Source organism: Dermacentor variabilis, chromosome 2, assembly GCF_050947875.1.
Source record: "Dermacentor variabilis isolate Ectoservices chromosome 2, ASM5094787v1, whole genome shotgun sequence".
In the NCBI taxonomy this organism is placed as follows: domain Eukaryota; kingdom Metazoa; phylum Arthropoda; class Arachnida; order Ixodida; family Ixodidae; genus Dermacentor; species Dermacentor variabilis.
This window is the reverse complement of record NC_134569.1, coordinates 109,025,373-109,041,482: the sequence shown is the minus strand read 5'-3', so window position 1 is coordinate 109,041,482 and position 16,110 is coordinate 109,025,373. Positions and strand designations below refer to the sequence as shown.

General features: G+C 46.9%; 1 protein-coding gene across 2 annotated transcripts in view; it reads right to left on the bottom strand.

Moving 5' to 3' along the window:
- Window positions 1–16,110, bottom strand: part of LOC142572501 (multiple C2 and transmembrane domain-containing protein 1-like) — a 307,998-nt gene that overhangs the window by 97,756 nt on the left and 194,132 nt on the right. For both annotated transcript variants that reach the window (XM_075681668.1, XM_075681669.1), the window contains exons 3-5: window positions 14,902–15,244; window positions 3,874–3,959; window positions 1,539–1,761 (exon numbers count right to left, since the gene is read on the bottom strand). In XM_075681668.1, coding sequence (XP_075537783.1) covers window positions 1,539–1,761; window positions 3,874–3,959; window positions 14,902–15,244 — 652 coding nt within the window. The remainder of the gene's footprint in view (window positions 1–1,538; window positions 1,762–3,873; window positions 3,960–14,901; window positions 15,245–16,110) is intronic.

Genomic DNA, 16,110 nt, shown 5'->3' with positions numbered 1-16,110 from the left:
GCTAGCTTACAAATCCCTCAACGTGGGCGCGATCGAATCAAGGTGTCGTGCTTACTGGTCTCATGCAGAGTCACTGTCGCAAATTGTGGTGGCCGCGATCGCGGTTTAGAAACGTAGTCCTCGCTCAACTGATGTTAACATAACCCTCTCTTGCGACTGCTGGGATTGTGAAAAAGGAACCTAGGAAATTTTGATAAAATTATCTGACATGACGCCAAGTAGTGGAGCACAGGGTAAGACGTTACGCAGGAGAACTCAATAAGGCAGTGACGTTTGGCCTCTCGAGGATTTATGCGTGTTTCGCCGTGAACACCTATAGAGAAATTGGGAGCTTCGTCCGTCGCCATACGCGTTATTGGTGCACTAAAGCCCCGCTTTCAAGCTTTAGGTTACTGTACGCCTTAGTATAAAATGTAGAACGTAGCCCTCAATGTTCATCAATGTCACGTCGTTCCACACGGAAACAAAGAACGTTAGGGAACCACTGTGTGTATCGCGCATTTTCTAAACGCTCACGATGCCGACTTATGCTCGGCAGAAAAGGCCGACACGTACGCATCGGAATTCCATCAGTTCCGTCATTCCGCGCGGTGCGTATAATACTTAGTTCGTCCGCGCTTGCCTGATCGCTTCATCTTAGGTCCTGGAGCTCGACACTACAGTCAGAAAGAGTAGTTAAACCGAAGACAATTAACCAGAAGGAAAAAAACAACAAAAAAGGAACCTTGCGGAGGTTCACGGTGGATGTAGTTGTAACATTGTGAGCGTTCCTGGCGGTTTGGTCGGCTGAGAAGCGGGCGCGAGCCTACTATCTGTTCACGGAAAAGGAAGCCGAGCTGCAACCGGTCCACTACGATCGCGGCGGAAGAAGATATAGAATAAAAAGCGCAACAGTGCACTACCTTCGCGGTGGAAAGAAGCGCCTATATGAACGATGGCAAACTCCAGCGTCATATTCGTTACTGCTGATCATCGTACAGGAACTGCAGCGCAGCTCGTCATCGTGTGCGGCGAACGAAAGACAAAAGTAGAAGTATGCCAAGATACACCACGGGAAAAAAGGAAGCTGCTCGCCGACGCGGTACAAACGTATATACGAGGTAGTCGGTGAACTGACTACTGGCTCGATGACTAGGGAGTAGGAAAGCGGGGGGGAGGGGGGGGGGAATAACGCGATGATGGTCTTCCATAGACATGTCAAATTCGCCCGACCCACAGGCGTAATAAAAGCAACAACCCATTTTCTCGGGACACAACAAACATAGAAAGAAAATTGGGCGGTAATATGCTCCCGGCTCATTTGAGTCAAAAGCTGCTTTCACATCTTGTAAATATATATGCGTACGTCCGTGCATGCTTGCGGTAAAACAACCGACAGTGGGCAAGTGAGGCTTCGTCTCTCTCCGTAGGCGTCATGTTGAAGCTCAGTGTATAGAACAAGGTGCCCCAACGACAGCCAGCGACGGGTTTTTTTTTTTTTTTTCAATGCATACCTGTCGATCTATAGCGTGTGCATTTTCAATGCGCAGGGTGCGTACCTGTCGATCTCTAGCGTATGCAGTTCTACGGTGGCTGCGCCCATGAAGTCGTCCTGGAGGCCGAAGTCGTAGTCGAAGACGCGCACCACCAGCGGGTCCCAGAGGTCCCGCACGGCCACAGTGAAGCACTCGTCCCAGTACGGGTCCAGCGAGCGGGACACCGTGCGGCTGCGGTACACCTGCCGGCCGCCCTGCTTGAACTTCACGTACGGGTCGCTCGTGCCTGTTCCGAGCGAGACAGAAAAAAGCATACAATCTGCTTTTTTTTTTTTTTAGGTCAGGTATCGGCCTCCCACAGAAGTCACCCCTGCGCTCCTTGAACCGGGCACCACTCGTCGCCGTTTCCTCCAATTGTGAACTCGGCGTCACCTTTACTTTATCGACGACACCCGGGGCAACCTTCTAGTATATGCTTTGTACAACGCCTGAAAATAGGGGAAGAGGTAATTGAGTACCCTTTACATAGAGTTAGCCGATCTTGTCGTTAGGTTTACGTCTTCCCCGTCAACCCGCTTTCCCGATATGATGTTTCTGCTCACAAGGTATATAAGACGGCAGTCTAAACACACAGCTTCTTTTCCCCAAAGTGCAACTTGAAAGAAAGAGAAGCAATAACCGAAGGCCTGGCCGAGGAATGCTTGTGCCCATTCTGTCATCGATCGGCGTCCGCGGGCAGTTAATACCGAGCTCACGACGTAACGCCGTCGATGCGAGCGCTGCGCCAAGGCTACGAGAGCCGTAGTGGACGCCATTAAGGCTTTTTAACGTAGGGGCCGCTAGAACGTAAGAGTTACTTTCGCTGCATTCTATTCCTTTCTTAAGTAAAACTCTCGCTTGAGCTAGTTGGCTCATGCTTGAATGAGTAAAGGCAAGGCGCAAAAGACCAGGACTGAAGAAGGACACAAACGCCTGTCCCGTCGTTTGTGTCCTTCTTCAGTGCTGGTCTTGTGCGTCTTGCCTTTACTCATTCCTTTCTTCTCGTCCACCGTGCCCATCCGGCCGTTCCCAGCGATCACGTGGCCCGAGCGCGGTGCTCAGGCTACTGACGAAGCGCACAAAGGAATAGCACTGGTATGTGGCAGTTGCATTATATGTAGGTCAAGTATTCCCTTTTTCAGTCATGTCGTCCTGCGGCTAATGCGACGCTCACCCGCAGGGATCATCACTCGCACTCACGTTCGGTGCTCTTAGAGATGCACTGATGTTTAGAGGTGTTACGTCTCTGTCCAACTTGCATGACAAAAATAAATCGTGTTAAAGATGACCAATGCGTTTCGCAATTTGTTTGACGCAAAGACTGCCGCATTGTGACCCCTCAAGGACAAAGAAGTTTATCACCGTGACAGTCCCACGATTGAACAAGGTTGCCGCTATATACATTACACGTGTTTGTCAACCACTTTCTGACCATCTTGTTGTTGAGAATTCGAAAACGAACAGGTGTTACCCGAGGTTTTCCTTTTTTTTTCTTCATGAAGCAGTGCAAGTTGCTGTATACCGCGTGCTTATTCGTGTATTGTGGAGTGCTTGCTCCAACACTCTATACTATATCCTCACATCTACTTTGTTCGAATTTCGTCCTCGGTTCCTGCGCCTTCCCGCATATCGTCTTTGTTTCGTCCCTCAGCTGAGACAGGAGCTAACCTGGCCCTAAATGTTTGTTTTATTCTTCGCTCAATACTGGCAATAATATTGATATGAATATTACTAATCGATGAATTATTTATTCACCGCGCCCAAGAAAAACCCTAAAGTCTTAGTGCTGCCCCCCTCCCTCTCTCATGCCTACATTAAAAACCAAAAACAACAAAAACTTCAGGGGTATATAAGGAAAAAAAGAAATAATAATAATAATAATAATAATAATAATAATAATAATAATAATAATAATAATAATAATAATAATAATAATAATAATAATAATACGAACATTATTGGGTGGCGTAAGCCGCCCTGGCTTTGAAACCGTGTTTCCGTTTGAAGGTTATGTACGCAGTATGAAATGTGCTCTACCGGCAAAGCCGGTTTCGAGAGGTGATTGTTTAAACCACACGAGCACCACGAAACTGCCCATTCTTGTAGTTCGCTGACTATTTGTGACGCAAGCCCTTACGAAGATTTGGACAAAACAGAATATCTAAAGCACGCCTGTAATCGAGAGTTGAAAGCACTTGCAAATTCAAGCAAAAGCCGGGCGCTAAGTAACTAAAAAGAAAAAAAAAAGGCGAGGAGAGATATTGGTGTATGCGGCGCGTTGTCGAGAGACCAACGAGCGAGCCGCAGCGGTACACAACCGGACGGGACAAAGCGTGCACTGCGGGAGCCGGCCACTGACCGCAGGCGTCCTTGGCGACCAGGTTCTTGCCGCAGCGAAGATGCACCTCCAGCTTGTACAGCACCACGCCAGACGACGACTCCGTCCTAGGCGGTGAAAAGGGGCGCCATGGAAAACAGCGTGAGCAGGTTGTTTACTGGGGTCACAGACATCACCGGACGGAGAGAGAATTCATTACAGAAAAGGTAGAGCTACTTTTCTCCGCGGTACGGCAGCACTGTGCTTGTAATCAAGCAGTGCCTCTTCCATAAAAAAGGAGTTTTAAAAAAAAGCGTGGAGGACGCTTAAGCTGCTTCGCCTTTTATAGAGAGTGGAACGCGACTGCATTCAAGGATCCCCTGGCTACTTCTCGCGCTTCCCGGCAACTGTAGCTTACCTGACCGTGATGTTTACCGGGAAACGCTGGGGGAGGGGAAAGGCTACGCACGACGGTGAGCTTTCTGGTGGAAACGCGACTTTTTGCGTGGGCCGAACCCGGAGGTAGTGGAAAGTCGCGGAAAAAAAATTACATCATTTTCAGGTTTCTGTTATTGTTTCGCACTTCTAATGTTTAAGTCTGAGAGGATTTTACATAAAAGGCGTGCACTGTCGGTGTTTTGTTTCATGACATTTGTTTGTGGGCTGTCATTCTCAAAATTCGTAAGAGTAATTTTGTCAAGAATGTAACGCAAGGTATGAGTAACTTTAGTGATAGAATGGTGTGGCAATGTGTATTTATTTATTTATTTATTTATTTATTTATTTATTTATTTACACGTACCTTACAAGCCTTCGGAAAGGCATTGTGTAAGGGGGCAAACAGGTTAATTAACATATTCGTAAGGAACTAGGAAGCAAAGAAAGCATCAGTACAAAAAAAAAGGATATCCACGGAACGCAGCAATATGGAACATTAATACGATAATAGCAAATACAATATCAAGAGCAATAACATTAATAACAGTAAGCACAATAACATAATAGCATTATAAACATTCTGGAGCAGTATGAAATATTAACACCGCATTAGCAAATGCAGTAACAAATACAGTAAAGAAATTACAAAATAACGAATTGGGTCACTGAAATTGTTTTATTAACTTGTAGAGAAATGCATAACCCGCATATACCACACGTCTTATAGCAAGGCGTGACCTAAGCTTGTACGGCAATTTTCGCTTACGGACAACTCCGCCGACGCCGACACCGGATTTTCTGCGACACAGGGCCCTTGACGCTATCGCGTTAAAGAAGATCCGGTCGCACGCACTTGACACCCAGGTTTGCAAAGAACAAAGCGTGCCTTGTACCGTAATTGACTACGCGTACAGTTGGCATCAAACGTTTACGAGACACTGGATGCAGCCTGGTATTAAGATTATCACCATGTACGTGCAAACAACTTAGTGCGGTCATAAACTGCATGAAGATCCAACGTTCTGTCTGAACCCCCTGTCCGTAAGCTTTTGACATCGACTATATATGTTCTTGGAGTTTTCATTTCTTTAAAGAAAAAACACTTTTCGCATTTTCGCTTCGAAATCATCGATGTAGAATTATTTTAGAGTAAGAAATCGTTCTGGAAAATTGCGGAGAAAGGTCGTTGAAGCTATATATGTCTATAGACTATATAGATTATATATGACTATATATAACCACGATGCGCAAAATTTAGCGGGCTGTTCAAAAGGAGCTAAACCGGAACTTTCGCATGACCTCTGCCTGTGTAGTTAAATTGTGAGCTTTAATGCATACCTTCCATCAGGTTATACAACTCCAGCGAAAGTTCCGTTTCCACCATGGTGCTTGGCTCAAGCAAAGGTTCACCTAGTGGTACCAGGAATATGAACAAAAGCCCAACTCTCGTCTCCAGCACTCAAGCAGCTTTCACTGCTCTTGCTGTACGAGACATACAACGAGCATCATCATCTATATACTGACGCTTCAACCACGGTGAATGGGTCTGCAGGATCGGTGATCTTTCCTGCAAAACCTTCCACCATAAAGATTCGACTATCTCACCAGACTACATCGACTGCCGCGGAGCTTACTGCTATTCGTTGTGCACTTCATATAATTTCTGAAGAACTACCCAAGAAATGGAGCGTGTTCACTGACTCCAAGGCTGCTCTTCATTGTTTGGTTTCTGCCTTACGCCGAGGACCCCACGAACAACTAGTTCTAGAAATCAGACTGCTGCTTCACCAGCTCGTCGAGCAAGGACACGACATCACGTTACAGTGGATTCCAAGCGACTGTGGCGTAATGGGCAATGAACATACCGACGCAGCAGCACGATCTGCACATAAGGAGGGCTTGCAAGACTCCATTCCATTCTCAAGAACAGACGCTGCAATGAAAATTCGTGTGACTGCAAATGAAGACATCAAAACTTTATGGAACACACCAAGCTTGAAGCATACACGTCTACACCGACTGGACCCATCCCTTCGACTTCGACCCCATCTGGACTCTCTCGACTCGAAACAGCAGTACTTTGCCGGCTGTGGCTTGGTGTCACCTACACAAGATCTTGCGCCTTCCGAGTCGGTATGGACGAGACAGCGCGGTTTGCAGTCACTGTGGCGGCGAGGAGACTATCGAACACGTACTTTGTCACTGTCCTCAATACAACGCGCACCGGCTGTCACTAGCGACCACGTTGGCACGCCTTGACGACAGGCCACTTTCAGAACAGTCAGTTTTGGAATGCCGACATGAACTGTCGTCGCAGCGAAAGTCGGTCAAGGCTTTGTTGACCTTTTTACGTGACAGTGGCCTATTAGAAAGACTATAATGACACCATTCCGCCCCTTTTCATATTCTTTTCTCACGCTTCTATTTTTGTCACGCTCTTCTTTCCTTCTTTACTTCCAATTTCCCTTCCCCTAGTGCAGGGTAGCTTACCGGAGGTTTTAACTCTGGTTAACTTCCCTGCCTTTCTTTCATTTGCATCTCTCTCTCTCTCTCTCTCTCTCTCTCTCTCTCTCTCTCTGTGAGCTTTAACGTCCCCAACCGGAAAGGTGAACTATGGGTGACGCCATTGTACGTGGAGGACTGCAGATCAATTTTGACCTCCTGGAGTTAATGTGCACCAGAAGAACGACACACACGCGTTTTTTGTTCCTTCTTTTTTTTTGTGAAGCTCCCATTGAAATGCGGCGGCCACTGCCAGGCCTCGAACCCCCGATCTTGTACTCAGCAGCAGAACTCCGTGTAGCCGCCGAACCGCCGAGGAGAATGTAGATGCGCATCTGCAACAAGCGCGTAACACGGAGGCTGAATTCCTTGAAGCGGAGCTTCCGGTCCAATGTTGTGCAAATAGTCAAGACCCTCCCTCGTAGCTGGCCTTGCTTCCAATTCTTTTGCGATACGTCGCAGAGGCTGCACCCTCGCGCAGAGCACAAGGGAGACGGACTACTTTGCGTTGAAAAAACGATGATTGATGGTGCATGGAGGTTTTACTACGAAAAAGAAAAAGAAAGGAAGAAATAAAAATGATACGCTGTGGAAGTGGTCGAGTGATAACAGTATCGTTGGTTCGAAGAAGCCCGTGCTCAGATCGATTCCTGCAGCCCGTCAAAGCTCTGGCAGCAGATTGTCGATCTGAAACTCTTTTTTTTTTCGTTCCGGCTCACAAAAAATGGTTCAGTTGCGCTTCAACTCGGGAGCAGAAAAGTTGGTTTAAACGGGCTTACGTTTTTTTTTGTACAACCTGGCAATAATTACAGGAAGGCAGCATACACTTATTTCGTACAAAAGACCGACGGTGCCCGCGAGCTGCACGAATAGACAGAAGAAAACGAAAAAAAGAAAGAAAACCGCAAGAAAGAAAGCACACTTCAGAATCAGTACCTCAGAAGCACTGCTTCATTCCTATCGCTCCTACTTCAGTTTACACACCACTGTGATCACAAGCGACCGCCCATCCTGAAAGCGCTTCTTCATTTCAGCGACTGATTTGATTCACTAGAGATACCAGCAGTCATAGAGACATTACGTAATCAAGGAATACAGGCCGCTTATGCAAATATCTTGGAAAATATCTAAAGAGGTTCCACAGCTACCTTAATTCTACACAAGAAAAGTTGGAAGGTACCTATAAAGAAAGGGGTCAGACAAGGAGACACAATCTCTTCAACGCTATTCATTGCATACTTGGAAGGAGTATTCAAGCTATTAAACTGGGAAGGTTTAGGAATAAGGATCAACGGCGAATATCTCAGCAACCCGCGATTTGCAGATGGCATTGTCCTGTTCAGCGACACTGGGGATCAGTTACAAGAGATAATTGAGGACCTTAACAGAGAATGTAAGAGTAGGGTTGAATAATAATATACAGAAGATAAAGATAATTGGGCAAGGGAACAAGAGTTCAGGGTCACCAGTCAGCCTCTAGAGTCTGTGAAGGAGTACGGTTACCTAGGTCAACTAATCACAGGGAACCGTGATCATGAGAAGGAAACTTACAGAAGAATAAAAATGGGTTGGAGCGCTTACGGCAGGCATTGTCAGCTCCTGACTGGAAGCTTACCATTATCTTTGAATAGGAAGGTGTGCAAACAGTGCCTTTTACCAGTGCTGAGATACAGGGCAGAGACTTGGAGATTGACAAAGAAGCTTGAGAACAAGTTAAGGACCATGCACAGAGCGATGGAGCGAAGATTTCTAGGCATAACGTTAACAGACAGAAAGAGAGCGGTGTGTAACAGAGAACAAACAGGTATAGCCGATATTCTAATCGACATTAAGTGAAAAAAAAATGGAGCTGGGCATGTCATGTAATTCGTAGGTTAGATAAACGGTGGACCATTAGGGTTCCAGAATGGGTACCAAGAGAAGGGTAGCGCAGTCGAGGACGGCAGAAGTCTAAGTGGGGCGATGAAATTAGGAAATCCGTGGGCGCTAGTTCGAATCGGTTGGCGCAGGACAGGGGTAATTCGTCCTGCAGTGGACATAATATAGGCTGATGATGTTGACGATGACGTTGACGACTGCGATGCTTGTCTCACGCCGTCCGAAAACTCTATGGTAGTCACCAATTTCAAGTGCTGACAAGTTCTTTACACACACGGCTGCCTTCCAAGTGCGCCACCTTGCAAACCAATAAGGATAATGCGACTCGTAAAATGAAAAAGAAAGTTCGTCTGCATTTACGAATGAGGCAGACAATGAGTGCAGACAATGCACAGATGAAAAGGTCCAGAAAAGGTGGCCAAATTAAACCGAACGGCGTTGTGTTTTTCTTTTTTTCTTTCGCGAATGAAAAAAAAAATAATAACTTTCTAGTTCAGTCCTGGTTCGGGACAAGATAACGTTCTTCTTTTCGTTTCTTTTTTTTTCCTTTGGTTTCTTTTTCTTTCCTGAGTTCAGAATCGATGCCCTCTCTCTCGGTGGCCGTATCTTTCCTTTCTCTTCCATTCTCTCTCTCTTTCTTTCTTTATTTTGCAGCCCGCAGTTCCCGTTCCTCGTAGTGATCCCACTCGTATCGATTCAGGCTGCGAAAGGCGTCCCACAAGTGTTAAGTTTCGTGCGCTGTGCGCTTCGCGCGGTTCCACACCTTCCGCGACGCATTTTAGGGACAGCTTCTCAACTACGGCGCTCCACTCTCGCCTATATATTGCTCACACTCTGTATGTGTGTAACGTGACGTGTTTATATATGTTTAAATAATAATAATAATAATAATAATAATAATAATAATAATGGCAGCCATCTTGTCGCCCGAATTTTTTTCCGTCCTCCAGGAAGCCGAAGGGTAAAGAGTAAGAAAGGGAAAAACCAATGTTCGTCTTCTTCGCCGGAAGACAAACTTGCCTAACGACAGCGGCTCATTCGAAACGAAACTACCGCTGATCATGTTTGCGCATTTAGCACCAGTTCCATCGTCCTATATAACCACAGATATCGAAGCCATTTGCTGTTTTCTTTTTTCGAGACAGCAACTTCTCACCCGCTCGATCGCCGTCGATAAAACTAAGCAAAGCCGCATTCCATCGCAGTTTCCTAGCAGCAAAAACATTTTTTTTTTTAAATCCACAGCCTTCGCGTGTCTGTTCTAGGGTAAATCATAAACCGCAAACCCTACAGACGCACAATGTTCCAAACCTGGATATGCTGCCACACGTGACGCTCTAGAAAGGCGCAGCCATGTTTAGTCGCCCTCTCGCCATCAGACGACTCGCAAAGATGGCCGCGTCAGGAGGCAAAAGGGCGCAGTTATCTTTTGGGAAACAGGACGGGGCTGCGAAAGGCGGAGCTGGAGCATCGCATTTTCGCCTAAGAAAACCTGGAGGCACGAAGAAATTACCACCGGAAGGACGTCGCGGAGCGTCTTTTTTCTCTGTTTTATTCTTTGAGTACGCGAGCGGCATAAATTCAGACGCCAACGACAGAAAAACAAAAAAACTTAAGTGAGAAAACAGCCCGCGCACGCATGGAGCTTCTTTTTCTTTTTCTTTTTTGAAAAGTGCAATGTGTCATCGCTAAGGGGGTCGTCGCAGAAAGCATACTGCTTCGCGGGAGCTCCACTTCCGGGTTTGAATTACACTAGTGTCGGGCACGCTACCCACACAGGAAGGCGAAGATGTACTACAGTCATTTTGTACTTGTTCATCGGTCAGTATATCTAGTGCGCTCACTCACTGAGCTGGTAGTATTCTACTCCACAGTAAAAACAAGAAAATAAGGAAAAGAAAGCGTTTTGTTTACGACGCATCCATCCCCGCTTCTCTGTTTGGATAAATTTCGTTCATTTATTCATTCGTTCATTCATTCATAGTTGAGCGGTTACCATGGTTTTCGTAAATGCGACTCTGTGTGGCGTCCCGAAACGCAGGCGTCAGAGTTGCCGCTCAGCGGACTTAAAGCGCATCTCCGGCGATTTTTCGATGTCCACTGGTCTCCATAAAATGTTGAATACATGTTCTCTTTTGTACACTGATTATCTTTGCCGAATAATATGGCTGCAAGTCATTTAGTTTTCCTGAAAGTAAATCTTAAAGATTGGTTGCGCGTTCCCGACTCGTGACTCTTTACTGGCCACCCTGTGTTTCTCACGTCAGAGACTACACCGCCGCTGTCGCTCAACTCGTCGGTCAAAACGCCGCTGGCTAGCTCGGAAAATCTGCAAAAGCTCCCTGTGTCGTCAGGAGACATCATCAGCGTCGCTTCTTTGGCGTTAGCGCCGCGTGTGCTGCGTGTTTAGCGCTCGTTTACATTATGGTAGCGTAGGATCTGACGTCATCGACTCATCGTGACGTCACACGAAGCAGGTTTCGGTATCTCGTTTATTGGTTGTTTAAAATTACTGATGAATTTCTAAGCAAACTGAACCACCCTACCGCTGAGAAGGACTGCAAATGCCATTTCAAAATGACAGTATTCTAATATGATTTTAAAAAACGCCGGAGTTGCCCTTTAACATGACAAAGAATAAGATATCAGGGCCCGTATAATAAAAGTATTCTTTCACTCGATTCCATTTCAGAGCGATAGCTTTAAGGGCCTCGCTACGCAGAAAAAAATCCAGCTTTCACGGTGCGTTGACCATGAGCGAAAATTTTCCACCAATCACAGAGCGGCGCGCGCCGCCCGGTTCCTTGCAGCACCACCAGATGGCGCTCGCATCCGCGCATCTGGAAATGCGCGGAGGCTGGAAATTCATGTCTGAAATTAAATGGCTGGAAATTCAAGCACAGCCGAATGACGAAGCGATTATCGCGTGCGCCTTGACCGAAACGCATGTACGAGATTTGGAGAAGTCACCTGTTATCGACAATTTTGTGTGGGAAGCGTGCACGAGAACGACTGGGTCAAGGAAAGCCGGAGGCGTAGGCATGCTAATTAGGTGAGGATTGAAGTGGCAAAGGGTAAAAGAGAGATGTAAGGAGCATATATGGATTAGTGGCACGTGGCAAAAGCAGAAAGGTGTGGCTGGGAGTGGTTTACCTATGGACAGGTAGTGATAACAAAGATAAAGATAAGGAATTGATTGATTACATTAGAACCGATGCTAATGAATCCGGGAAATCCGGCCAGGTGATATTAGTTGGAGATATGAACGCGCACATAGATGATTTAGACGGATATACTGATTACAACGGTTCTCTAGCGTTGGATCTGTGACATGAACACAACCTTGTAGCAGCTAACAGGGAGAATAAGTGTCATGGACAGGTGACATGACAATACGGAGACAGGCAGTCATGTACAGACTACGCCTTAGTCTCAGAAATGGTCTACGAACAACTAGACCATATGATAACAGACGAACGTGGAAAAAATAGCGTGGGTAGCGATCACAGATGTTTAGCATTGAAGTTTGAGGGCGATACTAACGAAAAACGCGAACAAATAGGATCAGAATTTTAAAAGTGAATTAAGAGCCAATAACAGATATAGCAAAATACACGAGAAAACACGAGAATATACGAGAAAACAAATTTCTGTTACGCGTAAACTCAAAACACAAACCCCCTTTCGCAAATCTCAAAGGCCATAAAGCGGCGCGCTCAGTTCCTTGCAACAGCTCCAGATGGCGCTCGCCTCCACCGCATCGCGCCCCACGCAACAGGCCGCGTTTCTACCAGAAAGCTTGCCTTCGTGCATAGTGTTCGCCGCCAGCGTTTCCCGGTAAACATTACGGTTACATAAGCTGCAGTTGCTGGGAAGCGTGAGAAGCAGTCAGGGATCTTCGAATGCTATCGCATTCCACTCTTAAAGGCGAAGCTTAAGCGTCCTCCAAACTTTTGAAGAAAGACTCGGGAACATGGATGAAAATAAACTTGCAACTAAAGTGCACAGTTATCTGTACTTGAAAAGCGTGGGCACAGAATGGAGGAAGAGTTCAAGAACGTTGGCAACCAAGTACAGGGTAACTGAAACTGTAAATAGACAGCAAGGAATCATCAGAAAGAAAGTTAGAGGAGCAGAGACAGTTAATTTGATGCAAACAATTTAAACAAAAATGACCTTGGAGATTTACAAGAATGAGAAGAAAGAAATTAGAAGGGAAAATCTGTACGATAACACAAACGGTAGTGCCTTGCTATTTGAGGCTCGAGCTGGTTGCTTTATGACAAAAACATACCGGAGCAAATATTCGGAACTAAATGAGGCATGTGTAGGCTGCATCGAAAATCCGGAAACTACTCAGTACACCCTAATGGAATGCGAAGGGATTCATCCATTGATAACCGTAGGTAACATACACTTTCCGGAAGCGCTTGTGTTTAAAGTGCACGAAAGGGTCAACCGGTCAGCAGTCGAGATAAGCAGGAAACGTTTAAAGTATTAGTGGAAAAAAAACAGGGAAGAAATTGATACGACCGGATCTCCTACAGTCATAGCTAGAGGTACAAGGTAGATTTTGAAGTAAAAAAAATAAGGATATGTATACAAAAATGCTAGATAAAAACATGTATAGCATACCTGATTAAATCAAGCAGGCTATAGGTGACTATTTGACAACGTCCGGTTTCAAATGCGATACCAATAAATCATCATCATGATCATCATCTGCGGCAGCGGCCGTTCCGGCTGCGCGAGGGAAAGCAAAAGAAAGAACCAGAAAGCTCGCCTTCATGCATAGCGCTAGACGCAAGCGTTTTTCGGAAATTGCAAAAGCTGCAGTTGCCGAAAAGCGCGAGAAGCAATCCGGGACTCCTCAATGTTATCGCGTTCTACTCTTAAAGCCGAAGCTTAAACGTTTCCCAAGCTTTCTCTTTCTTTTTTTTCTTTTTATGAAGTTATCATCCACCGTTCACGGCTGGCCGATCGCGAGGACAATGTGAGGAGACCACAGGTGAAAGGCGAGGATGAATAGTAGTGGGATAGAATCGCTACATAAAGCCCGCCCAGTTAAGAACTCGCGCATCCAAGATGTGCTCTACAGGGTAGATGACTTGTCATACAAAAAGCACACATCGAAAATAAAAAAAAGAATAATTGAAGCGATACTTTCGAACCCCTGCTGCTAGAAACAGTCGTTCACACGCCGCGGTACTAGTGCGAGGAGTGGCCTCCGACATTATTCATCTTTGATTTCAGTAAACCGGGGCTCCAGGGTCACTCCACACAGCACGGACCACTGCGCATCTGTATACGATTAATGAACAGCCGCCGTACAGCTACGTACTACATATCGCGACAAGCACGAGCCTGGCATGAAAAGTGGCAACACTTCCGTGCTATAGCGCACGCGCTACTTCCGCTCTCTTCTGGATGACAGACGATGTAAGACGCACGTTATAACTGGACGTCCTCCAACTAGTCAAAGCTTGGTCATTGATATCCTCCTTTTTTTTCTGTTTTCCATTCAGATATACTGCGTCATTTAGTGCTTTCAGTCAATTCGATCCAACTTACAAGTAATTTTTTTTTCGGACCTCGGCTCTTGCGGTGCAATTGCGCCGCAATGTAGCGCGAGTGGAAAGAAGTATACTTCTTTCCACTCGCGCTACATTGCGGGCGTGCATCTCTCAAGCTTGGTGAACGCTTGAAAACGCGGAGTGATCGTGAATTAACCGGGCGCTAACTTATCTGTAGCTTAAAGTTTCAGTGTTAAAAATTAAATTATGGGGTTTAACGTGCCAAAACCACTTTCTGATTATGAGGCACGCCGTAGTGGCTCTTTCGAAGAATACGGGAGGTTGAGAGCGGAGAAAACGAACGACCCGCATAGAACGACAGAAAGGTGATGCGCGTTGGCAAAGATTTGTTTTGTTTGAAAGGCCAGGCGTATAGAAGGACACGAACACCGAAGGAACGAAAAGGACGTCGCAAACGAAAGAAGGCCTATAGGAGAGAGGCAAACGCAAGATGACCACCAAGGACAACACATGTCGTTTCTCCTGAGTTATAGTGTCTTCTAGCAGGCCTACCATTTCAAGCCGAAAACCTGCCCGTGACACGAAGCGCATATGCGTACGCAGGCTGAGTGAGAGGAAACAACGGACAGACACAGGGAGAGGTTGTGCTCCGAATACCCCCTCCCCCCCCCCCCCCCCACCACGCACGCGCGAAAAAACCAATCCGCATATCGCTCACTTGCGGGTCTTGCAAGGGAAGACTTCCTCTCCGCCCTCGGCCGCCGCTAGGACTCCCCTGGCGAACGATGCCGGCGGAGTCGCCGGGGCCGGCGGCGCTGTCTGCAACAACGCCGGCGCCGTGGCGGTGACGTCCAGCGAAGTGTCTTCGTCCACCGAGACTCCCTGCTGCTGCTGGCGCAGCCTCCGCCTGCTCCTCAACAGCGTGGGGTCCGAGTACGAGGCCTGGTCCCGGCAACCGCCGGGCACGGGCCGTTGGCACGGCGTCGACGCCACGGAGTCCCCCCGGGCCAGCCCGACGAGGTCCGAGGACGACACGTCCGGATGGCTCCTGCTCAGGCGCCCTGCGCACGCAGCAGCAGTGGCCGCGCGGGCCGGCAAGCGGTTTTCGGACGTTCACCGTGCTCTGGAATGCACATCTCCACAAGACAAGACAATGCATATGTTAGATACCATTTAAAGCATAGGGAGGGAAAGAATGGAAAAGCGATGGCGGGGATTTTAACCAGAAAAGCGTCTGGTTGGCTACGCTACCCTAGGGTAAGCGGAACAGAGGAAGCGAAAGAAGGGAAAGAGGAACGCGGTGAATGCACATATCTCCGCTAGATGGGTTAGTCGAGGTCTGTCGGTGAACGTGCGCACGTGCGCGGACAGAGCCACGTATACAGTCCAAGGCGCTCGCACAAGCCAGTCGTTTTCGAAGAGCACAAAAGTGTCTCGACTGCTCTCTTGGACGATGATCGATCGATGACTGCGGTCGACCGTCTAGACGCCGCATCGCATCTTAATGGGATAGTCATTGTATATCGAATCGAAAACAGTGACGTAATATGAGATCGATGTTGTCATCGTACTTAGCACTGTTAGCCACTGCAATATAGCACTGATTAGGCCTCGTTAAGGCAACTCCTTATCACAAGCGACACAAAACAGATGCCTCGCGTCGGTACCAGTCCTAGTTTTTTTTTACAAAAGTTACTCCGGTGCTAGTGGCTTACGCGAGTTACGACTATGGCGATTCAGAAGACATTGCAATTATGGGTAGTCCATACATTTGCCGAAATTTCGTCCTTCTGACTTCAAGCGGCTTTGAGGATATGCAAATTAATGATTTTCAACAAAGTGCGGCATTATTAACGCAACAATTTTCAGTGGTTACGGCATGTGTGCACAAAGATGTTGCCTTGTGCGTTTAGAAAAATATGCGTTC